This window comes from Haemorhous mexicanus, chromosome 4, assembly GCF_027477595.1.
Source record: "Haemorhous mexicanus isolate bHaeMex1 chromosome 4, bHaeMex1.pri, whole genome shotgun sequence".
NCBI lineage: Eukaryota > Metazoa > Chordata > Aves > Passeriformes > Fringillidae > Haemorhous > Haemorhous mexicanus.
The window spans coordinates 20,769,573-20,793,971 of record NC_082344.1 but is presented as its reverse complement, the minus strand read 5'-3'; the positions used below and the strand labels follow the sequence as shown (position 1 = coordinate 20,793,971).

General features: G+C 48.0%; 4 protein-coding genes and 1 long non-coding RNA gene across 17 annotated transcripts in view; 2 read left to right on the top strand and 3 right to left on the bottom strand.

Moving 5' to 3' along the window:
* HNRNPD (heterogeneous nuclear ribonucleoprotein D) overlaps positions 1-4,912 on the bottom strand; it is a 9,041-nt gene extending 4,129 nt beyond the window's left edge. For all 4 annotated transcript variants that reach the window (XR_009486158.1, XR_009486159.1, XM_059844062.1 and 1 more), the window contains exons 1-3: positions 4,707-4,912; positions 1,253-1,421; positions 334-495 (exon numbers count right to left, since the gene is read on the bottom strand). Coding sequence is in view for 2 of the 4 variants with exons in the window: in XM_059844062.1 (XP_059700045.1) it covers positions 334-495; positions 1,253-1,421; positions 4,707-4,897 (522 nt within the window). In the remaining 2 variants the exon portion in view is untranslated. The remainder of the gene's footprint in view (positions 1-333; positions 496-1,252; positions 1,422-4,706) is intronic.
* Positions 4,913-6,587: 1,675 nt separating this feature from the next.
* On the bottom strand, positions 6,588-10,556 carry HNRNPDL (heterogeneous nuclear ribonucleoprotein D like). Of its 3 annotated transcripts, XR_009486160.1 has the most exons (9): positions 10,363-10,556; positions 9,903-10,071; positions 9,655-9,816; positions 9,273-9,404; positions 9,046-9,160; positions 8,296-8,463; positions 8,036-8,132; positions 7,549-7,652; positions 6,588-6,857 (listed from the first exon to the last, which is right to left on the bottom strand). XR_009486160.1 is itself a non-coding variant. In XM_059844066.1 (8 exons), the coding sequence occupies exons 1-7, from the start codon at positions 10,449-10,451 to the stop codon at positions 8,062-8,064; spliced, it is 906 nt and encodes a 301-aa protein (XP_059700049.1). In that variant the 5' UTR covers positions 10,452-10,556; the 3' UTR covers positions 6,588-7,652; positions 8,036-8,061. The 3 variants fall into 3 exon arrangements, 2 of the variants coding, with proteins under 2 accessions (XP_059700049.1, XP_059700047.1); XM_059844066.1 differs by having other exon boundaries at positions 6,588-7,652; XM_059844064.1 differs by lacking the exon at positions 7,549-7,652 and having other exon boundaries at positions 10,363-10,555.
* Positions 10,557-10,837: 281 nt separating this feature from the next.
* On the top strand, positions 10,838-19,590 carry ENOPH1 (enolase-phosphatase 1). Of its 2 annotated transcripts, XM_059844052.1 has the most exons (6): positions 10,838-10,994; positions 14,094-14,195; positions 15,045-15,247; positions 16,137-16,269; positions 16,540-16,663; positions 17,663-19,590. In XM_059844052.1, the coding sequence occupies exons 1-6, from the start codon at positions 10,911-10,913 to the stop codon at positions 17,800-17,802; spliced, it is 786 nt and encodes a 261-aa protein (XP_059700035.1). In that variant the 5' UTR covers positions 10,838-10,910; the 3' UTR covers positions 17,803-19,590. The 2 variants fall into 2 exon arrangements, with proteins under 2 accessions (XP_059700035.1, XP_059700036.1); XM_059844053.1 differs by lacking the exon at positions 14,094-14,195 and having other exon boundaries at positions 10,847-10,994.
* On the top strand, positions 11,001-12,698 carry LOC132326176 (uncharacterized). Its single transcript, XR_009486157.1, has 2 exons — positions 11,001-11,404; positions 11,464-12,698. It is a non-coding gene; the product is annotated as an uncharacterized LOC132326176 (long non-coding RNA).
* The window catches only part of TMEM150C (transmembrane protein 150C), a 26,048-nt gene continuing 21,226 nt past the window's right edge, over positions 19,578-24,399 (bottom strand). For all 7 annotated transcript variants that reach the window (XM_059844058.1, XM_059844055.1, XM_059844060.1 and 4 more), the window contains 2 exons: positions 22,558-22,735; positions 19,578-21,914 (listed from right to left, as the gene is read on the bottom strand). In XM_059844058.1, coding sequence (XP_059700041.1) covers positions 21,706-21,914; positions 22,558-22,735 — 387 coding nt within the window. In that variant the 3' untranslated portion in view covers positions 19,578-21,705. The remainder of the gene's footprint in view (positions 21,915-22,557; positions 22,736-24,399) is intronic.

Here is a 24,399-nt window from a genome sequence, read left to right as displayed (position 1 = left end):
AGTTGTACAGAACTTAGGTAAAACTGTCTCAATCTGTGCTATAGAAGATGAGCTGGGGGGGCTGAAGAGCACCTCACTGACCAAAGCACCCTGCTCAAAACACTGCCTCCTTCTCTGACTTAACCAGCTCCCCCTTCCATCAAACCAGGCAGTTCAACTCAGAGCCTGTAACTGAAACATCAACATTCTGACAACTTACACGCATGAAACTACAGTGGCCATCAAGCTTACATTAGCATCCATGCAGGCTGCACATGGGGGATGCTTTCTATTAATAAATTTGTGAAGACAGAACAGGTTCCACAAATAAAAACAGTTTGTTTCACCACATACCTCACCAAAACCTCCAAAGTATTCCCGTATTTTCTCCTCAGGTGTGTCTGGAGATAAGCCCCCAACAAAAATCTTTTTAACGGGTTCTTTTGTTTTCATGGCTTTAGCTCTTTTTGGATCAATGACCTTTCCATTCAGCTTGTGTTCTTTCTGGTCCATGACCTGAGGATAATGAAAACACAGTTTTACACACTTCAAGCTAAATGCTTCACTGATGTTTTAGTAAGGTCAAAATTGCTTCAATTTCAATGGTACTTGGATCACAGCAATAAGCTGTTGCACAAAAACAATGTTCTGTGATTTCTGATCACTATCCACGGACACAGAATTCTGACAACTGGAACCACTTATTACCCAGCAGAAGCAAGAGTGTAACATCTCTCAAGAAGTACTATTCTCATCCTCAAACCTTATGAAGTAAAAAATCTGTACTTTAGATATCACAAAGGTCATAAAGGCGAAAACATTTCTGTGTGCTGTATCCACAGCATTTTAGAAAAGTTAACAACTAATTTTTGCTTGGATAAAGCTTAAATGTATCAAAGCTATTGGCCATACTCTAGGGATTCACGGTACAGCTCTGGAACGCAAGGCAAAGAACCACAAGTTCTTTGCAAATGCTGCTTTCACAGCAGCAGGCAGCAGACATTTATACACTGTATTTTTCAAGTGCCCAAGTCCAATGACTTGAAGAACCTGTAAGTGCCCAAATCCATACCTCAGGAATCACTGCTGGTCCTGGACACAGCATCACAAGTAAGATGGTTCATAAAAGAAAGCATTTTCACAAGCACATTAAACATGCTGCACCCCTGAATCATCTTTACGAGAAGATGCAAGAACAACGCCTACAGTTATCCTAGTGAGCGCTTTATCTCTGATACCTGAATTTGAACATGTTTCATTACTTTAATCCTACCTTATCCACGCTCTCCGACTCTTTGAAGAGCACAAAGCCGAAGCCTCTCGATCTCCCAGTGATGGGGTCCAACTTCAGAGTGCAGTCCACAACTTCACCAAACTTGGAGAAGTAGTCCTTCAGATCCTTCTTCGTTGTGTCCCAGCTAAGGCCACCAATGAACATCTTCCTGTTAAGATAAGTTGGTCAATCTGTAAATGTGTGTTACCCAAAATCCTGCACTGCCAAGCTTTATGAGCTCAATACCCTAATGCATGGAACTGGCAGGATTTTATCAGTCAGGTCACTAAACACACGGGCCTGCACTTTTTGACAACTTGCTTAAGTGAGTCTGGCCAGGACAGATAAAGACTTCCACATACACAAATGTTTTTCACTGTCTCCTCCTGTAGCTGCTTACTCTGCTGTCCCAAGAAACCACTAGTAGTAGTAACAAAAAGATAATTTACTAATTCTTCACATCCCCATCACAAGTTTAATTCCATCCAGTTATCTGTGGAGCCTCCACACAACTGAAACACAAGCAGGCAGATTAGAGTTGTAAGGAAGTGTGGTTAACAAGCATTTATCTACCAGTCTGGACCTATGCCCAAATTAATAAACTAAAATAAATAAAGTTTAGTCAAGTTCCCTTCCCCAGAAAGCAGTTATGAAAAAACAAAGTATTGGATGGTCAGAAGTTCTTTCCTCACAAGAACTTTATATAAACCCCTGGCATAATCCATTATCATTAAGAGAATGTCTTTCCAGTCTTTCTACAGCACCAGTGTTCCTGGGCAGATGTGTACAGCACATAATTCATAAACCTGTATTTTCAAAAGCACACTGGAAGCTGAGAATCAAATCATGAACATCCCAGCACGTCAGTAAGGCATAAAACCCCAAAAATTTAAAAGATGAAAAATCAAGCCAGTATACACACAAATGAAACATTCCAGGTTATTAGGCATAGGGCTTAGGAACCCATTCAGAAGAGGATTTGATTTGATATGATCTCCTCTAATACTCATAAAGAAGACTTTACTGTGAGTTCTAACCAAGAAATATGATCCATTATGATCTATAAAAGCACTTTCTACAAAGCTTTGCCCATTTTAACTATCCCAACTTATTTCACAATCAGAGTTATCAGAAAACCTGAAAAACCACTGTATCATGTTCCCAACTGTTCCACTTCCCACGCACAAATATTCCTGCCAGTCATGTAAAAGAGCATTGTACCTCCACAATTCAAACTCTCTCAAATCAAAAGCTGCTCCTTTGAACTACCTCTGTTGACTGAGCTGTGCTCTCACAGAATTAACAAGAGCATTCAGTTTCTGACAAAATCCATACAGATGAGGGGTTCAGGAGCTTCAGATGTTTTTATCACAAGTCTCCAAATCTGTAAAGAAGGGGCACCAATTCCCCATCCCTTTATCCACTTTTCCAATTAGTTCCAGATCTCTCTTCCACAAAGTACCAACAGCCCTTTCTATCAGCTGTGACTTCTTACTCTCCTCATGGAAGAAATGGCCCACCCTGGTAAACCAGCAGCCTCACACCAGTACAAGCAGTAAATTAAAGGAGCTTTCTGCCCTTTGTTCACCCATCATTAAGGTCCTTAGCTTGTCAGCTGTTCTGTGGAGGGCTTTTCAAGCAGCCAAACAGAAAATACAGAGGATGCAGCAGCGTGTTTCTGACACATGAGGGGTAGTGATGCTCTGGCAGTTACTACTGAACTGACACTGGCTACACAAACCACCTGTCTCAAAGACCCTGCTTTGTATTCCTAAGGACAGGCAGACCAAGAACATGAGCTTGAAACCAACAGCCTCAGAAGGTTTTTCATCTCTCCATGCAGGAACTGCACCTTTGAGCCAAGTCACAGAGCAGCAAACCACAGCTGCTTCAGTCTGCCCCTACATCAACTACTGCTCCAAGGGAAAGTGAGCTCAGGTCAGGGCTACACCACAAACACGAGCACACCAATTCAGGAGCAGTGTCACAGTGCTGCCAAAAGCTTGTAAAATACAAACATTTCCTAGCCTGCAGTCTGGCTGGTCTAAGCCACATCAGCACATACAGTTTCCCAAAATAAGTTACCAGAAGTGCACTGGGAAAGCTTTCAAAGCTCAGACTTAGCTAAACAAGGTAGCACAGATTGGCTTTTTTCCCTTTACTACCAGAAGTGTTGTCAAAACAAAAACTGACAAGTCTAAAAGACTGAACTAGACAAGTCAAAGTGTGATACATGTAATCACTGCCAATATCACTGCACCGCTTAGAGACCACTTTTTCTAGGCTCTCTTGCCTCAAAAGAACCTGAGTTTGCGCATGAAAACTCTTTAATTGGGGTGTATTCAAGAGTAATAAGTAAAACAAACATGCAAACGCCAAAGGCACTTGCAGCTGTTAAGAACAGCTGAAGAGTAACAAAACCATTTTAATTTCTGCTAATCCCAGCAAAATAATCAAATAAGGGTTCCTGCTCTCTCTCTCTCTCTGCATTATCCCAATTATTAACATCTCTCTCAGCAACATCCCAGGTTATTACTGAAGGAGGAAGACACTCAGGAAGGTTTTGCAGCAGGTATTTGCAGGACACAGCAGTTAGCACTCCTTTATCCAAGTTATTTTCTGCCTTGACCAAAAACAGACCTGCAGCTCGAGTTTCACGGCCCGACAGGAGACAGCAGAGTGCAACAGCCTGTCCTGTCACTGGATTTATTACACACAAATTTCACCAACAATACAAAGGGACACTGCCCCAGGCAGAGACCCTATGAAGACTAAAAGCTGTCTTTACTCGCCATAAAACAGAGTAATAGAACATGCTGAGTTGGAAAGGACCTATCAGAATCATCAAATCCAACTCCCAGCCCTGCATAGGACACCCCAAGAGTCACACCATGTGCCTGAGAACATTTTCCAAGTGCTTCTTGAACTCTGTCAGACTTGGTGCTGTAACCACTTCCCTGTTCTATTGCGCAACCACCCTCTAGGTGAAAAACCTTTTCCCGATGCATAACCTGAACCTCCCCTGGCTTAGCTTCCTGCCTTTTCTCCTACTGCTCAAGTTCGGACAACACCTAACATAATCCTCCCGACAACAAGTTCTGTGAGAAGCAGAGGCATGTTTTAGGCTGGGAAGAAGTCCCAGTGCCTCCAGCACTCAACTAACACTCAGTAATGTTTGCAACACAGGGCAATACTGCAACTGCAACCAGAGCATTCGGCTACACCAAGTTACTGTCTTCACACATGCACCGCACTTTAACTCATCGTCAAAGAGAAAAATAAGTAAAAGGGGCCTGCACTTTGAGGCACCATCACACCATCGGGACCAGATACCGCCCCCGCCGCTCGGCCCGTGACGTCGCCGCGGCGCCAAGTAAACAAACAGGGCAGCGAACGGAGCCGGGCCGGGGGCGCCGGGCCCCGCCCGGGAACCACAACCCGCCCCGCCGCTTACCCCTCGTCCTCCTCGTTCTTGCTGGCGTCGATCTTGGCTCCCTCCGACTCGACCCCGCCGCCGCCGCCGCCTCCCCCATCGGTGCTCCCCGCCCCCGCCTGCCCCTCAGGCTGCTCCGCCGGCTCGGCCGCGCTGCCCCCGGCGCCAGCCGCTACCGCCGCCGAGTCCAGAGCGAACTGCTGATCCGACATGGCGCCGCCGCCGCCCCGCACCGGCCACCCCCGGTGCCGCCGCCTCCCCGCCGAGGCCCCGGCCCCGCTGGCGGCCCCGGCCGAGCGCGCCGATCCCGCCGATCCCTCCTCCTTTCGCTCCCTGTTTTTAATGGCGCCGCCACCGACCCAACCTAAAATGGCGGCCGGAAGGAGCGCGGCGGGCGGACACGTGACACCGCCCCCGGGGAGCCGTGAGGGAGCGCGGGGGGAGCTCGGCACAGCCCCGGGAGCGGCCGGAGCCGGGAGGGCCTACATGGACACTCACGGAGTCGATAGGGCTGGACTGGGCCTCTGGAGATCGTACAGTTTAACCCCCCGCCCAAGGCAGGGCCACAGAAACAGGTCGGGGTGGGTTTGGAATGGCTCCAGAGAGGGAGACTCAACTTCCCTGAGCAGCTGTTCCAGTGGTCTGCTACCCTCCGCGTAAGAAAACCTCACACATGGTGAAGTGGAACCTATATTTTAGTTTGTGATCATTGCTCCTTGTCCTGTCACTGGGCAGCGCTGAAAAGTGTCTGGCACCATCCTCTTGGCACCTGTCTTTGAGATATTGATGAGCATGGTGAGATCCCCTTCAGTTTTCTCCAGACCAAACAGGCCCAGCTCCCACAGTCTCTCCTTGTGAGAGAGAAGCTCCAGCTCCCATCATCATCTTTGTGGCCCTTCACTGGACCCTCTGCAGGAGCCCCTCGCCTTTCTTGTGCTGAGGAGCCCAAACCTGCCCTTCCTTGGTACTCCAGCTGCACTTCACTGTCCACTTAGCAGGGTTTTGTGCATTAACAAACCACTGGAGCAATGAAGCCACGTTCTTGTGGCACAAGTCTCCCTCAGCCCCTCAGCTGCTGTGGAGGGCAGTGCTGGATCCAGCTGCACTCACGAATGCAGTGTATGAACTCACACAGCGCTGGGACTTCTTGCTCAGTCGTGGCTGTAGTCAGTGACATCAGTGAGCTTTAACAAGCAACATTTATTTTGATGCTTGACTGGTAGTTATGCTGAGAAACATCAAATCTTTTGCCTCAGACAAAACATGTATGCTCTTTTACCCATCCCAACCACTCTCCTAATCTGGAAAACGTGATGGGTTAATAATGCAGTGTTCCTTCTCCAGCAATCAGGCACCCCGGCTTTTTAGTTGTTGCTTGCTAGTGTGCACTAGCTGGGAAATCTGTTTTCTGATCCAGGTGAGTCCAGTACAGCACCTAACCTGTACCCAGTTGTACAGAAAATAGTTGCTGATTCTGAAGTTCAAGAACTTGCAATCTCTTGCTTGGAATTGGAATAGAAGTAGTGAGGGAAAGTAATTAAGCTACATTCTGGAATACTTAAGGTTTTAAGTGCTCGAGAAGCCTTGAAAAGCTCTAACTCCTCAAGCAGTGATATCAGCATTGAAAGGTTCTGCTATAGTTCTAGATAAGATGTACATAACTGGCAGCGTTGTGCCACAGACCACTCTCTCCTCGCTGCTGCAGAGGGCATGACACAACTCTGCCATCTTCCACAGTGATGCTAATTCCAAGCACTCTGGTGTTCCCAGGAACAGATCAGGAGGAAGAATGGGGTGTATAGACCTGTTCTCACAGTAACCTTGATCTCCCAGAGCGATCTGGCCTCCTATCCAAGTAAAACTATAGTTACAACACTTGAAGGTGACAGCAAGACTCCACACTCACTTAAGTAAGCATTTATTAGAGAATCTTTAAACATGAAATTATACAAATAAAGTTTGTATAAACACAAGTCCACATTGTGTCGTAACATGAATGGCAAAAAGAAAGTAAAAACCATAAAAGAAAACTAGTCGGCCGCTATGTACAGTTGGACACAGTTGTGTCATTCACTAAAAGTCTTTTACAAAATAGTCATCTCCTCTCACGAAGACCACCCTCCATTCACTCACGATGCGTTGCAAGATGGCTTTTTGTTGCAGTATCTCTACCTAAAAAATCAAGACAAAATGCATGTCAGATCTGTGACAGTTACTACAGGATTGTTAAAAGGTCCATTTTCATGAACTGCTTTAAGTCTTCTATATATTCCTTTCTTCACTGTTAAAGATCATATGCATATTTATTAAGGTAACACAAGAGGTTTGTTTAGTTACCCAACAGTAATTTATTTTCCCAAATATTCAGCCCATTTAGGAGGCTGATCCAAAACAACTAATCCAAATCTAGACAAGTAGGCAGGCTCTGGATCACTTTCTTTTTCCATTGGAAACACTGCCAAAAGGCTTTTTGATTATTTGTTTATACAACTAAACGACTTATGTGCAACACAAGTCAGGTCACTTTAGTTTGGACAGTCCATATGCATATGATCTTTAATGTTTATCCAGATTTAAAAGTTCGTTTTGGTTTGCAGATTTCACTATTAGCTATAAAAAGAAAAAAGCAAGCATTAAAATCTTAAAGAATGCACATTTAAAATGAGGTTCCACAATTGAAATACAACACTAAACAGAAGACCAAATGATTAAGCTGTAAAGGCATTTATGTACTTTAACTCCTGCAAAAAACCATTTAAGTTAAAGACACTTAATCTCCAAAAAAGATTAAAAAAAGAAGCCAAAGTCTGAAGTTTTCCACTTTAATCTTTACGCTGGTACATGAAGTTGGAAGAGACCATACCACAGGACAGCGTTTTCTGGTGTATGCCTTGCGCTCTGCCTGCAACGTGCGACCCCAGAGATAGACGTGGTCAGGGTGACACACGGCCTGCAATGAAGTTCCCGCTGGCGGGTACAAACAAGGTATAATGTCAGAGTTAGAAGACAACATTCTTGTTTTCCTTAAGTTGTACCCATTTCAGTACTTTACCTGTTAATACTTCTAATAAGTTTAATTATTCCTCTAGACCACCTGGTACACAACGCAAACCAGAAAAACTCTTATGTTTTTCTGAAGTACTAAAGAAGATAAAGTCACACTTTTACAAAGTTAAAGATCTATAGACACGTAGGCAAAGCTGGTTTAAAAAAAAAAAAGTATTTTTTAAGTTAACAAAAGCTTAATTAAAGGAAAAGTCATGCTAGGCAAGTTTTTACTCTTCGTTTGTCTATTGATCTTTAAATTAGATTAGGCATAGTTGGAGTGGAGCTTGTGCTCCTGTACACACCTGTTTGTCAGGTACTAGGTACTGCCTTAGTAGGGCTGGTAGTTGTTTTGGTGGTTGCCGCCGCCACGGGACGCCTTCCCATACGTGCTCTGCTGGCCTGGAAGTAGCATGGGGGGAAAAACAGAACCCACAAGTGTTAACACCAGCCTCAGAGGGAGACTTCACACACAGAAGCACACCAAGGGATCTCATCTTTAGAGCCACGGGCTGACTAAGAGCAGTGTTACTCTTTTATCGGGAACGAAGGCAAAGCCACTTACCACTGTAATCTGTGTATCCCGGCCCATATCCATAGTTGGGATAGTTGTACCCAGAGTAGTCGTAGCCTCCATAGCCACTGTAGCTCTGATCACTGTAAGCGCTATTGTAATTCCCATAGCCTTGATCATAATAATTATTAAAGCCTTGGTTCCAGTTTTGTCCCTGACCTGAAACCAAGCATAGCAACGGTAAGTTTCAAAACTTATTTCACTCCTCTCCTGTGCCCCTTCATCTAACTTCCTGGATACGAGAATAATCAGTAATTGCCTGAGCACCAAGTGACACCACAGGACGAGCCTTACTGTGTGGTGTGAGTTGTGTATGCTTAACCTTCAAGGACTGAGATGCAGTAACCTGTCATGCACCAGCCGATTCCTTCTGATCCATTTGAAGGTGCACCTACGGGACCACTCACTCCTTAACAAACAGCTCCTGGTCTCTCACCCATGGCCAATTAAATGTATCCCTTTCAACTGAAAGTGTAACTGTGATGGCTACACTGTCCACTAAGGGTGTACAGAAGCACCCTACATCCACCCTGCCCCTTTACCACTTGAATGCAAGCAGGGCAAGAGGAGATTCCTCAGCTTCAACAAGCAACCATAACCAACAAACGCCACTTACTAACAGGCTACTTTACACATTTGGTTTAAACATGAGATCTGCACACAGCCTGCAGCCTGGAATATCTATAAACACCTGAGTGTTTGGTAAGTACTTAGATTAAGAGAACCACTGAAAATACTCACCCCGTCCACGCCCCCTTCCGCCTCCACGTCCACCAGAAGAATTGCTTTTCCCTCCTTTCTGCTGCTGCTGCTGCTGCCTGTACACCTCTTTGGGCTGTGCTACTTTGATTTCACACTGTAAGGAGAGAAATCCTTTAACTTACTAAGAATTCCAAGAGCACTCTGAGTTTCTTTCACAGAAGCCTACAGAGACAGATTTCACATGCTAAGAACAAGAGTTTTCCCACCTTGCCTGAACCAATCTGGTGGTATCTGCTCTCTAGTAACTTCTTTACTGGCTCTTCGTCTGTGTATGTGATAAAACAGAAGCCCCTCCTTTCATTCGTCTTTGTGTCCATGGGAAGTTCAATGTTTTCAATCTGAAATCAAAATGAATATAAGCAATGTGTGAAATCTGAAAGCAACCTTTTATACTACCAGAACCATCTGGCAGTGCAGAATCTATGCTACTTTTAGCAGCTCAGACCATTACAATTTCATGAAATCATTTACATATAGATTCAACTATCTCTAGTTTTGGCCAACTCCCTCCTCACAAATTCTTTCTTAAGAGAAAGGCAAGACTACACTTGAGAATTAGAGGTATTCTTATATGCCAATATACTATACCTCGCCAAAAGCACCAAAGTACTCCTTAATCTGTTCTTCAGATGTATCTGGACTCAGCCCACCAACAAACACTTTTTTGGGTGGCTCCTTCCCTTTCAGCGCTTTTGCCCTTTTAGGATCTATTAACTTGCCATCCAGTTTGTGTTCCTTCAGTTCCAACACCTAAAAAGCAGACAAAGGAAAAAGTCTCAGATCGCCACAGCCACACAAGCTGGCTTCGTGCCATGGGTCCCCAGGAAAGCACCCACCTTCTCCACGCTGGCAGCATCCTTGAAGAGCACGAACCCAAACCCCCTCGACCTTCCAGTGACCGGGTCTGTTTTGATTGTGCAATCCACAACCTCGCCAAAGCGCGAGAGATACTCCGTCAGGTCCTTCTTGCTGGTGTCCCAGCTGAGGCCTCCGATGAACATTTTCCTGGAGGGCAGGAAGCGCGTACGGGTGAGGGAGCACCGGGAGAGCCCCCCCGCGCCCCCATAGGCTGCCGGTGACGTCACGGCCCCGATCGGCCCCCCCCGTCCGTGTCCCCGCCCCGCGGAAACTGGGTCACCCGCCCGGGACACAAAGACGGGCGCGGCCATGGAGCGGGAAGGGAAGGCCGCGCTCCCCCCAGCCACCGAGCCGCCCCCCCGAGCCGCACGGCGGGCGGCAGAGATGGACGCACGACTCCCCCACACCTCCCCCCCCCGACCACGTCCCCAGCCCTACCCGTCGTCCTGCTGGTTCTTGCTCGCGTTGATCTTGGAGCCCTCGGCGAACTCCTCCTGGCCGCCGCTCATCTCGGTCGCGTCCTCCATGGCGGGGCGAGGGCGGCGCGGGTGCTCGTGCGAGCGGCGGAGACAGCGGAGACCTGAGCCCGGCAGAAAATGGCGGCGGAAGAGATCCGGGCACCGCCTGCGCCTCTTTTATATAGCTGCGCCGGCAGCCAATCAGCGCCGCCCTCCCGCCCGGCGCCTCAGCGCCCCCGGCGGCTCGCGGCGGGGCTGCAGCAGCCGCCCTGCGGCCGCCATCGCGCGGGCTGGGCCGGGCCGGTGCCGCGGCTCCGGGCAGGCACGGGCGCCGCCGCACCGGGGACCGTGGCGGGCGGGGGCCGGGGCTGAGCGGGCCGGCCGGCGGTGGGTTGTAACGCGTAACCCGGAAACCCCGTTCAGGCGGCCGCGGGGAGGGGCGGGGCGGGCGCTCCGTGGGCGGGCACAGCCGGCGCGGCGCTCCCCGCCGCTGCCGCGCGTCCCCGGTGCGCCCCACGTGCCGCCGCCATGGGCGTGCTGCCGGTGCCGGCGGAGGTGCGCGCCATCCTGCTGGACATCGAGGGCACCACCACCCCCATCGCCTTCGTTCAGGTGAGACCCGGTGGCTGCCGGCCCCGCGGGGGGCTCCGGTAGCATCGCCGCTCCTGTCGTGACCCCCCAGCCCTGGCGTCGCGGGGGGCTCCCGTATCATCGCCCTTCGTACCGTGACCTCCCCGGCCCTGAGCTCGCCTCAAGGCAGGCCGAGGTGCCGCCGGGAACGAAAGCCATGACCCATTTTCCGCGTTTTTCCGAATAATGCTGGCGAGAAAATACGCCTTGTTTTGCCGATCGGCCGGCCTGCGGTGGGCTGGGGAGCCGGTCCCTGCCGCGGAGGTTCGGGCAGGTCAGGTTTGCTTCACTGATGGATATAGGGCAGATGGAGTGCTCGGAGAATGGTGCAGGTCAGGGGTTTGCTTCACTGATGGATATAGGGCAGATGGAGTGCTCGGAGATTCGGGCAGGTCAGGGGTTTGCTTCACTGATGGATATAGGGAGCTGGGGTGCTCGGAGATTCGAGCAGGTCAGGGGTTTGTTTCGCTGATGGATATAGGGCAGCTGGGGTGCTCGCAGCCTCGTCCCGGAAAAGCCCTCGAGCATCGTTGTTCCTTTGATGGCTGGAGCTGCAGCACCGCGCCCGGGTCTGCAGATAGCCTCAGTGCGAGCTCTCTGAAGTACGATGCTTCTTGGCCTTAATTTCAGTAATTAACAGTTTGCAGTAATCGATAATTATCGAAGTTATCCGCTGCCTTTTCCCTTCGGGAGGCTGGTACAGCCGAATGCCCCGGTGTGCCGGGGCAGCGTGTCCAGCCCTGCGGGCGGGCAGCGCCGGGGACACGCCGAGCGTTCGCCACCGGGACTGGAGTGGCAGCCAAGGCACGAGTGCCTTCCCCTGCCTAGGAAAAAACTTAAGACTGCTGGAAATGCTGGTTTAGGTGCAGAACCGAGGGAACTGGGAAGTCTGCGAGTCACAGGTGCTTAGAGATCTGCAAATTGTCATAGCCGGGGTCCCTCCTCTGCGGGAGGCTTTGGTTCGCAGGAGGCTGCAGATGGATCCCTTCTCCTGCCGTTCATTAACCTGGATTTCTCCGTGAGACTTTATAGCTTTCGGTGGATCTTTGCAGCCAGTGGCTTACTAAGGTGCTTTGTGACCCCCGTGGCAGGTGAAGGCTCCTGCCTGCCTTTCTAGAGGCTTCTGCTAACACAGTCTATCAGATGAACAGCATGACCTACATCTTTCCTGTCCATGTTCTTCCAGTGCTCTTGAAGAAACTTCAGACCTAGGTGGCATTACAGCTGCCTCCCTCCCCTCAATATCTTTCAGTTCAAACAGTTTGGACAGCTCAGGTTTCTTACTAAATATCTAACAGAGCAACTAAGTTTCTGTTTCTGCCCTTGAAGAAGTTGTTTCTACCTCAAAGCCATTTTGCAGTTGCGCAAATAACATGCCATGCACCTAAGACTCTGCGTTTCCACCCAAAGTCTTTCTGTTGCAGGGAGGCCAAATGAGTTTTGATTCTCAGTAAAATTCAGTTTGATGGAAATCCTGAAAATGCTTGTAACAAGTTATTTCATTTGGTTTTTCAGTTAACCTCTATTTGCCTTTGAAAGGTCCACTGATGGTTCAGTGGACACTTTATTTTTCAATATTAAATGATTTTTTTTAATCCTTTCTCTAATGTTAAAATTACTGAATCTGCAAAATAAGGAAATAGAATGAGTCAGTTGATGGGTGGATTAAGGAAAGATACAAGAAAAGAGAGTATTTGGAGTCTTTCTTCCACACAGACTCATGACCTATTAAACTTAGTATATCATTGACTGGGATCACTTTGGCATCCATAAACCATCTGTCCCACTAGCTGTCCACTGCTCCAGCTGTCACGTGGGTGTCCCCTTGTAGTTCAGACTTATGCAATTACCAAGACTTTTACCCTTTTAAAATCTCACAAATCACAGAATCCACTGATGTTTCTGAGTCAGTTTGGGAGTTTTTCTTAGCCAGCACAAGAGTATGAAACACTGCTTTTGAAAAACAATTGTGTCCTTTTGACATCTGAGCTGTAAAGGAGGTTAAACCAAGCTAGCAGGTCAGCTGCATTTCCCAGTGGATTCTCTTTAATTTCTTCTGTGATTTAAAAGATAGCTTGAAAGTAAAGGAAATGAGAGATTAACTGGGGGCATTACAAGGCTTTTGATTTCCCTAGGCAAGTTTGTGGTAATTCTTAAAGCAATTTGCCTTGGTTTTAAAATATAAAACATGGAAAATACAGTATTAGAGCAATAGAAAATCCTGCAGCTCTGCGATCACATCACAATCTCAGGACTGCTGCTTTCTTAATTCAGTAACAAGCTAAAGATGACATACAACAAGGAAGAGGAAACTATGGGCCATTTTTTGAGGAGAGGTGAGTTCAGGTTAGTTTTTCCCCCCAATTCAGAAAAGCTCAGGTCTCTACCCAAAGGAAGGACTTCCCTGCCCTGAAGCTTTTCCTGTACCTGGGGATACACGGTGGCTGCTTGTGGCTTCTGACTTGTGAAACACCACTAATGAGAGCAATTTGTAATGATTTCTGGTTGTCCTTGGGATCTCCGTGAAGGTTTGTAATTTTCCTGTGGTGTTTTTCCCAAACCCCGTTTTATTTCATTTGCAAGACTGTCCTGTGGAGTTCAGTGTCACCGGACCAGGCTTTTCCTTTTAAAAGGTCCTCTAGCTTTGGGGAAAGGTTGAGACATGTTTTCAGAATGACCTTTCTAGGACAAGTGCCCCATCAAGAATACAATAGCATAACTTATCTGTTCAGAGTACATATATTGTCAGCCTTGTATTCCTCAGCTGGTGGGAATGTGGGGGTCACATGTGCCATTTGAGACATTTTTTGGCAAGCCCAGGAAAAGTTATCACCCACCTTTCCATCGCAGGCTTGAAAAGTTTCAGCTTTGTAAACATTTGTGTAAAAAAATCCACTTGCACTGATCCTGACCTGAGGCTGGCTCGGTCCTGTGACCAGGCAGACACCCTTGGCAGGAAGTTTCACCAGCTGCAGCACTGTAGGGGAAGCTTAAATTTTGGGAAATAACTGTACAGGGCAGCATGTTCCTTTAAAAGCCATACCTCTGCCAGCTTAAAGAAGCAGCCTCTTTTTCTGCCAGGAGACCTTGTTCCCTTACATCAAAGACAACGTGAAGGAGTATCTTCGTGCTCACTGGGAGGAGGAGGAGTGCCAGCGGGATGTGGGACTTCTGAGGAAACAGGTTAAGTAGCAGAGTCATTCCCTGTCTCTGCATTTTCATAGCATGCCTGAGGCTTCGGGTCACTCAGACTCTCCCGGTCACCCCACATTTGTCCTTATCTCTTTGCCCTCATCTATGGAGGCCAGTTGCCTTGGAGGTTGGCTTCTCCCTCATCCGAAGCCCAAGTTGGGCTTGGCAGGCAGCAGCTTCCCTCAGCTCACCTTGTTCTTCACAGCCCTGGGGCAGCTGTTGAGCCAAGACTTTCCAGCTTTTTGCCTGCACTTCTTGAATCCAAACCTCTTTTGGGAAGCAGCACAGGGGGATGGCAGAGCACTTGTTTCACACAGGGCAGTGGATGCTGTCTCTGTACAGGGACACAGCATGAATTTGAAACTTGTGGCTGAAGCCAACAGATGCATTTGCTTCTTTGCCATAATTACAGTAATTAAATACTTAAGCAAGCATAGTTCTCATTAGAGTATTTGCAATACGGCTACAGTAATGCTAATTGTTTGGTTTGGAAAGTACAGTCCAAGCAAGTATTTCTAAACATAACTGGAGTCTCAGTTTTCCATTGAGAAAAGCAGGCAACGTTGTAACCCCTCCTGTGAAGAGCAGTTGAGCAGCATCCTGCACAGTGGTGCATGGATGTAGATGTTAGATCACTTTCCTACATCATAGGTGTGGAAATTGCTCCACCTCTTCCCTCCCCTGTTTTTATCACGGATGATTGCACAAAATCACAGAGCAGTCTGAGTTGGAGGGGACCTGCACGGATCAGCAAGCCCAGCTCTTTAGTGAACAGCCCATGCAGGGATCAGCCCCACAGCCTTGGCATTGTTAGCACTGTGCTCTAACACCACTCTGCAGGCTCAGGAGGACTCCAGCCTGGACGGGGCCGTGCCTATCCCTTTGGAGAGCGGCAGCGGGGAGGAGGAGCTGGAGCGCGTCATCCAGGCCGTGGTGGACAACGTGCACTGGCAGATGTCCATGGACAGGAAAACCACAGCACTGAAGCAGCTGCAGGGCCACATGTGGAGGGCAGCCTATGCCACCGGGCACGTCAAAGGAGAGTGAGTAATTGTGTGAGTAGTTGTGTGCCCCCTCTTGGGGAGCAGGTGTGGGGGGCATCTTTCCTAAAAGTTTCTTAGCAGAAGAGCTGCATAAGCTGTTCCTGGGAACAGCCCCACTTACAAATACAAGTAGCATCACTAGCTCAGCAGATAAGCCAATATTTGAGAGATTTCTTGGTAAACTAAGAGTCACAAGTATGAGCTTCTTACAGTTCTCTGTCTTGCATTTTCAATCCCCAAATTGCACTAATATTTTAGAACAAGTATAAACAAATCAGGGTTGCAGGGTCAGACCCTTTCAGTTGTTTCCTCCTGCTTTGTATTTTACCTGTGTGTTTCCTGCCTTTCCGCTTCTTTTTGTCTTCAGGTTCCTCTTTGTTTCAGCCACAACACAGGAGTGCATAAGTAGGGACAACTGAAATTAAGCCTGGTCTTCTTATTTAAGAGATGCTTGGTTAAACTGTGCATTTCAGGTCTCTAAGTAAGTAAAACAAACCCATATATTCACAAAGTGTTTTGCCAGATGAGGAGTACGGAAGAAGAAAATGAGCTGACAGAAAAATGTAAACATCCAAAAACAAGTCAAGAGAGACATATCCTCTTGGTTTTGTTTTTAAAAACAAGGCTAAATTGTCTTAGAGTGACCCAAAAACTGTGCGGAAATCTGCCTGCTTGGCTGCGTTCAAGGAGTGAGATCTCTAAAATCTCCTTGCCTGGCTCTTCATCACCTGGTGCTGGAAGAGACCTTCTGGTTCTGAGCCCTGAGCAGACTGAAAATGAAGTCCCCTTGCAAACTAATGGGACAAAATGAATTGTCACAGTGCCTGACTAATGATGTCCCTCCAGTGCCTCTGGGTTTGCCCTTACCCGCTGCCCTGTTTTGTTCCAGAATCTTTGAGGACGTTGTTCCAGCCATCCGGAAGTGGCGGGAAGCAGGAATGAAGGTCTATATCTACTCTTCAGGCAGCGTCGAAGCCCAGAAGCTGCTGTTTGGATACTCTACAGAAGGTGATATCCTAGAGGTAGATAACCTTACCACCTTCCTTACAGCTTCTCCCCCTGCACAGCACTCCCTTCCCACAACCACCCTTGCTGTAACACTTTGTGAATTAATTCTGTGACAGGAAGGTGGGGCAGTGGGTTTAATCCATGGGAATTCATCTCAAGAAGTTGACTGTGAGAGCAAGGCTGCACCAACCCCTTGTTACTGTGGCAGAAAGTGGGGGAGGGAGATTTATCCCTGCTCTCCAGGAGACACTCAGCAATGGCCTGTGCTTCTCTCTCTCTTTCAGCTCTTTGATGGCCACTTTGATACCAAAATAGGCCCCAAGGTAGAAAGTGAAAGCTACAGGAGGATTGCCGCCAGTATTGGGTGTGCCACCAACAACATCCTCTTCCTGACAGATGTCCCTCGAGGTATGTGACCTGCCAGTCCTACTGGCTCTCACCTGTGCAGAGGAGGCAGATGCTCTTCAGAGGTGTGCTGCTGCCTTCTCACAAGCACCTCAGAAATGCTTCAGTACCTTCCCTCTAGCTGCTGCCATCCTCCTTCCTTACACACCCGGGCTTGCACACAGCAGTGGGATGTCCATGTGCAGCACTGCAATGGGAAAACAGGTCAAGTAGAAAACCTGCCTTTGCCCCAGCCAGGAAGGAGAGAGTGCTGAAGCATGGCCCATTTACAAACAGGGTCAGTGGTTTGGCCAGCGCTCAGGGGAAATGATGGTGTTTGCTGTGTTGCTACGTGGCTGGTGCTTTGTGCCACTTATGGTTAGGTTGTGTTTAGCAGCAGGAAAACATTGCTTCAGGTTGCCAAGACTTGACCCATGGAAAACTAGGCTTGAGAAGCTAATTTAATTTCCTGCTTTAGCTGGAAACATCTTTCTGGCAGAAATAGCACTGGGTCCCACTCTGAGCCAGCTCAGTCCCCCAGAGTTAGTCCTTATCGTCTTCCCAGCCTTGGCAGCAGAGCTGGTAGGAGCTTGTAGTTACCTCCTTTTCCCTGGATCATCTTCCAGTGGCCTTTTGTGCTCAGGGAGCAAAAAGAAGCTTGTGAGAAGTGACTGGGAGAGGGGGCTGTTTGACTCACAAATGCCATAGGCTGACCACAGCCTCATGACAGGAATCGAGCTGATGGCGTGTGCTGCCTGCAAGGAGTCTTGGACAGCCATCAGCTGGCAGAGGGGAGGGGATGGTGAGGCAGCCAGCTCCTGTCCATTCCTGCAGCTACAGCCATCCACAGCAGGTCTGCCAGGAGCTGGTTCCTCTCTAGAGCCCTGCCACATGCAAACGCTGCTTTCTCAGTCTCAGCCTTTAAAAGCTCTCAAGTGTTCTGGGGCACCCTCAAGCCTCAGGGACCCTGCTGTGAAGAGGTCAGTAAGAGCTGTCCCCTCCACTCTCCCCTCTCTGTTTCAGAAGCCAATGCAGCCGAGGAGGCAGACACTCACGTGGCTGTGGTGATCAGACCGGGCAACGCAGGACTGACGGACGATGAGAAATCCTATTACAGCCTCATCTCGTCTTTCACCGAACTGTTCTTGCCTTCTTCCACTTAGGGAAAAGCGGTGTATGCACAAAAGACCGTGCTTCACCTAATTGTCCTTGTGAAATGTTAGGTCATTTTGTCCATAATCAGAATTTCAAACCAAATCCATATTTTGTCTTGGGCCTCGTGCAGGCAGGTATGGATGGAGAGTATGGTGTGGGGCCCCTCATGCAGTAGGACAGAAGCCTGCTGCCAGCTGGAGCTGGGAACAGGGCAGGGAGCAGCACCTATGAGCCCTGCTGTTCCTCTCCTTTCCTTGCTAGCAGTTAGCTAAGGGAATGCTTCCTCCAGACTCATCCCCTGAAACCTGGTGCTGAGATGCCCCACCGTGAGCTCTGTCATTTTTAGAAGCAGTCTGCAAACAAGGTTTATGTCCCCTTGTCCCAGAGGGAGCACTGGGGACCATGGGGGGATATGTGAGCTTCTCCCTGCAGACAGGATTTCTAGCTTAGTCAAAAACATTCACAGTTAGAACTCCCAAAGGGAAATGCCAGCTGTGGGCTATAGTACAGTAGGACTGGGCTGCCACAGAGGAAGCCAGCCATTGCTGCAGGCAGGCTCTTTAGACAAGGAACAATGTGTATCTTGGCTCTGTCTGCAGCAGCTCTAGGTACAAAACAGTACAACTTGCATATGGAAGCTACTTAGTGCTCCACAGCCAGCCTACCCAGAATGGAGTATATATAAATATACAGGTTTAAAAATTAAATTCTGGACATACTTCACTGCTGCATCATGGTACTGGGCTATGGGATACAACTGTCTGAACCCCAAAGTCACCTTGACAACATTTCTGAAGTTATCTCAGCACTGACCCACGGAGCTCCTTCTCCATTCAAGATCACCTAGTCACACATTCATAGCAGTGGTCAGCTGTGAGCAGACCTTGACAAACTGCTGAGGGCAGACATCCTGCTGCATTTGATGAAAATTAAACCCCTGACCTTTTCACCTTACCTAAATTGTGCCAATGTAGATCACATGGTCTTGGAGCTTTTCCTAATGTAGTAAATAAAAACACAGCTTTTCTTTCATTGCGTTCACTCCATCACAGCATTTAGCTTCCTGTCTTAGCACCAGTGATCCCAGCACCTAAAGGGCAAATTTTATTATTTTATTTCTAAACCTGTGAACACTGTGTTCCTGCTTTCACTTTCCCCAATCCTTTCTTTAAGGCAGCAGCCTTGTCCTGCCAAGGAAGCTGTACTACCTCCCTGACCATTTTAGGATTTCAGTTGTGGCTCAGTGCAGGAGTGAGAGCCACAGGTAGGTTATACCTGGTAGCAGTGGAGTCAGAGGCAGTCTGAAACTCCTGTCTGAAATCCTGTTTCCCCATTCCCTGCTCCTGGCACTTCATGCACTGGTGTCTTGCCCTCACAGCCAGCCAGAATACAGGATGTGCTTGCTGCCTTCCTGAGCTCTGAGCTACACCTACAGCTACCCCTGTTGAGGGAGGCTGATGGGTAAAGAACAATGAAGAGACAAGCACTTGGGGAGGAAACCACATTGTGCCAGCATGGCCCTTCTAAAAATTTAATAGTAGCAGGTCAGGCTGTGGGGCAGCTAGTCCAAATGCCTTTCTGGGCTGTGCAGTGGGTGTGATGCTGCTCCTAGAAAGAGCCTGCTAATGAGTGCTGTTACAGTAAGTGTATCTGCATGGCTGAATGGTCCCTGGCTTCCTTAAGTGATAATGTTAATCATTACACTGTAAATAAATACTCACCTTTTGTTTTGCCTTTGCCATCAGAAAGCTATGCTTGGGGTAGGGACAAAAATAAAGCTCACTTTCTCCATAAAAGCTCTTTATTTAGTGGTCATGTTTTAGTGTACATCGGTTGTCATTTAGTTGTACTGAAATGTGCTGTTAGAAATACTCTTAAGAAATGTACAGATTTATCACTAAAAACCCGAGGTTCAGTTTGGATTGCATATAGGAAAAGGAGCAAAAGGAAAAAAAATAACCACATCATCATCTTTTTTTTTTCTTTGATAAAATTACAAAAGCTAAAATAAAAACCTGAAAGCATTAATTAATTAGGGAAAAAAAGACACAGTGGACTATTTACAGTAAAACGCCCTTACAACAAATTGCTATTTTGTGCTCCAAATGGATTGAGTGTGTGCCAGTGCAAGAGGATCCCACCTGCATGTTCTCCAGACTGTCCCCTCCTGTCCTTGCCCAGAAGGAGATCCCTGCATGAGCCTCTAGGGAGCTGGCACTTCACACTGCTGTGTCCTTGGCCACTCTCAGCACATCCTTCTGGGAAAGCTTTCCACTCATGACTGCTACAAGGAGGAAGCCTTCAGCAATCCACAACAACCTTCTGTTGGCCAAAAATCCTCTGGATTTGTAACAGCTGCCTGAGAACAAGTTTTGGTGCACAAAAAATAAAGGGCTGGCTGAAAGCTTTCTACTTAACACAGAGTTTGTCTCAACTGTTTCTCCTCTCAGGAGAGGCCTGTGACATTTGCAAAAGACTAAATGCCCTTTAGCCTTTTCCCTCTCTGTCAGAAATGCCACAGAGCAGTATGAGTTCCCCTTCAAGTGCCTTTTCCTACCATTTTAATTTCTGCTTGTTTTCCTGCAGCTCAGACAAGATGTACAACTAAGCTGAGCCTGGTTTATGGAGGAAAATAGGAGCCATGTTCATGAGAAGCAACTCCCATCACTCCCCTATCCAAGCAATACAGCAGACTTCCCAAAATCAGGTTTTGAGCTCCTCTGAAAACAGACCTTCTGTTTGAAGACCTCCCTTTAGGGAGGGAGAAGCCCTTCTGGTTTTGCTGTTCCCTCCTCACACCTCCAGCCCTCAGGCAGATCAGCCAGCCTCTGTGCCAGAACTCCCTCCTGGCACCCTGGAAGCCCATTTAAACCTGCAGCAGGCTCCACTCAGGATAGCTGGCCACCCTGAGGGACCCAGAGCCCAAACCAGCATGTCTAAAGTTTGGCTTGCACAAGGAACAAAACCAAACCCTGTGCCCAGAAGCACTGGTACTGTTCTCATGGCAGATGAGCCTGGTGTCTCTAACACAATGTTTTCCCCCTCAGTGAACATAAAAAAAATTTTAAAAAGGTTTTGCAATACTATACACAATGTGTGGTGGAAGCACTACACATGGAAGAAGCAGCCTCTTCTGGGTCGCCTTCAGAGCACACAGATGTTCTCATCTCAATTCAGCACCTCACTCCCACCAGTGCCCACCAGGAAGCCAAGCACAGCATCCCACTGTCACCCCCTCTGGCCTGGGGATGATCTGCCTGGCTACAAGGCAGCACCAGCCAAGTCCCACTTCCTGATCACAGCACAGCTCCTTCCAAACCCAAATTTACCATCGGCCGCTTTCCGGGCTGGAAGAAATGCCTGCCTGCTTGCCATAAAAGCCAGTCCACTTGGGTCTTGTGTCTGATTCCAGGTTCTGAAGAAACAGCTGCTCTTGCTCCCCTTACCAAGCTCCCTCAGCTGGCAGCAAAGAAAACAACCCAGGAAACACACGGAAGATGCAGTCTGGTGACTTGGGAACAGGTGGCTCCTGAAGACTCTTGCTGTTAGAAGTCTGCTTCCTTCACCTCCTTCCCTGCAGGGTGGGCTGAGCAGGACCAGCCTCAGAGGGGCATCACAAGGACAGACTGCTGAATGTTTTGAGCAACAGGAGTGTGAGAGAGCCACTCAGAAAGAGTCACTGGGTGGCACAAACTAAGCAGCTTGTGCTCTCTCACGCTGTTGCTGAGATGGATCCACTCCTCTTCCAGCAGACACCTCTGTTTGGCTCTTAGTGAGACAGCCACCCTCAGAGCCCTTTGGCAATGCCATCATGATTGCACATGAAAATAAACTCATAAAAAAAGTGTAAATGAGGTCATGTTTCACCCATGAGACCACACCTGCCCCCCTCCCCCCTGCCAGAGGACAGGCTACACCTGATCTGTCTGGTACTCAGAGGCTTCTGATAAGCTTTCAGAAAAGCTCAGAAAGTTTTCCTGGTACTCAGAACAAATTATCTCAAATCTGTAATGCCTGAACTCCACTGCAAAGGTGCCAAAGTAGCACAGGAAGCACATCACTAGTCCCCACTGGATCCTGGAAGCATGCATATGAATGCCCTGGGCCATAAGGATGAAATCTGGAAGAGGGAAGTCAAGGAGAACAAGTGGGAGCAGAGACACCAACCAGTTTGAAAGCCAACAGGGAAAAAAATCTGAACTAAGTCACCTGGATAAGTCAACCCATCCAGCCATCATGAGGAGAGTGTGAATGTGATGCTAGAGATGAAAGGGATGTCAGGTGTTCAGTGATGCCCATGGAGCACAGCAGCTCTCCTATACAGACCAGGGCTTCCTGATCCCAGATCAGAGTGATAAACATTTACAGGGGGGAAGACTCAGGTGCAGAGAAGTCAGTGATTTGCTTGACATCCAGCTAGCCAGGGACAGAGCCAGCAAGTGGGGACCTGGCTGTGGGCTCCTACCTGCCAGGAGCTTCCTAGTGGGAACTGGATCAGATCAGTGCACCCACCACAGACAACGGGAACACCTTTCAGCCCACACTGTGAAATACTTCCTTCTATTTAGATCACCTGCAAAACTGTCCCTTTCTGTGAAATCTGGAAGCATCACTCTACACAGTGTGGCACTGAAATAGGATTGTGCCATGAAGACAGACTGATTAGCATTCCAAAATGCTTTGAGATCCTAGGAGAGTGTGAGAAGAGCTGCCGCAGAACAGACACAATGCCTGGCTTCCTAGGGAGCAAGACAAAAGGATACAGAGCACCACGCAGAGGGTGATGCTGGCTGAGAGAGCCACTCGTGGAATCCCAGCTTTCCGCCCCTCATTCTTCAGGTTGATCTTGAGGGTAAGGGCAGACTGGATCCAGCATGCCAGTGTCCCAAAGCCGAAGGTCAGTGATGTGCCCACATTGTGGATCTCCTCATCATTGGAGAGCTAGGAACAAATAAAGCAGTGATTGCATGGACACAAGAGGAATTATCTGAGAGCTAACTGGATTGCTGCTGAGGGAGGTAGGGGAGAGCGATATCACTGGGGTGTGAGACAGAGATGCTGTATCCTTTCTTCTGGCAGAGGGGTAAGGTGGAACATAACCAAGGTGAGTTGACAGCTGTCACAGTCAAGCAGATCTTTTGCCCAAAGCCCAAGAGCACTGTGGAAAATGCACTTGCTTGGGGACTGTCTCCACAGCTCCCTGACAAGACTCACAAATGCAATGCTCAGAAATAAATTCTTCCTTGGCTTGAAGTGATGGCCAGGGCAGGCAAGGACAACCACTGTGGGTCTTGTACAGCTCCCTGCAATGGACGCAAATTGTGCACCTTCAGTGCCAGCTGCAGGGAGCAGAGCCCTGGCACTCCCCTCAGCTAGCACAAGCCAAAACACAAATATATGCTCCTGGTTTGGCAAGTTCCTCCAAATTTCCTCTTCTGCCCATCCTGGTTTGGCAAGTTACACCAAATCCTCGACCACTGGGGTCTGAGGCAACATGAATCCAACCCATCTTGGGGTTGTGCCAATGTTTCCCTGTTCCTTGGGCTGCCCTGTCCCACAGGGCTCTGACTGTGCAACACTGCAAGGCAAAATGACAGCCAGGTTCAACTAGCAAGAATCTGCAAAAACATCCCTTGAGGCTGCAAATCCTTTCAAAAAGTCCAGCACAGACTTAAGCCAAACAATTTCCATTTTTTCCCTCTGCCTCTGAGGCTTTTCTGGAAAAGAAACCACCAGTCTATAACTTCTTCCTGCAGCCTTAATTCCTGTTTGATGATTTAACAAATACCCATCAAACAAGACACAATCTACAGGACAACAACCTAGTTGCTGTGTCTCCACTGATATCTCCCCTCCTTTCTACCCTGAATTTCTTTCAAGAGTAGGTGCAAATAATCATTCAGGCAAAAATGGGATTGAGCTGCCTTTCCCAAGATAGTCAGCACTGCAAGAGACTCACAGCTATAATGTCCCTCTAAAACACCCGATGTATAATTTTCCAGAAATATGATTTAATGCCACATTCAGCTCAGCAGTCAGGCAGGGAGAGGCACAGACTAAGGTCTCATTACAGCATGTTTTCATGCTTGGCAAAAGATCTAGGTAACTAACATGCAATGGATAGTTAGAATCAGATATCGGAATAATCAGAATTTATAGCCGGGCAAGATTCAAAGCATCTAGTGTTAAATTACAATTATTTGCTCTGAAGACTGAAAAATGGAAGGCAAGGTCAAAACCATTTCCTAGTGCCTGTCTTGTACTAGAAATACTCTTCTCAGAGGTAGACAAAGCTGTTACAAAGGCTTCATAATTCCTAGCTGGAAAGCTCATGTGAAAAAACAAGACCCTGGGTTTTGCGCTTGTGCTGTGGAGTTAGGAAGACCAAGTCCATAAAAGTCAAATTATCTCACACCTCATTCAAAAGGAAAGAAAAAAAAAAAAAAAACAAAGTCAACTGTAAAGGACACCAAGTTCCTTCAATAACTGTACAATCCAAAGAGATCCTCCTCACCCTTCACAAAACAAGTACCATTTCTGTATCGGGTCCCTGTCATGCAAAGCCAGGGAAGCAGCCAGCCTGCACTGGCCTTTCTCAGTTCCTG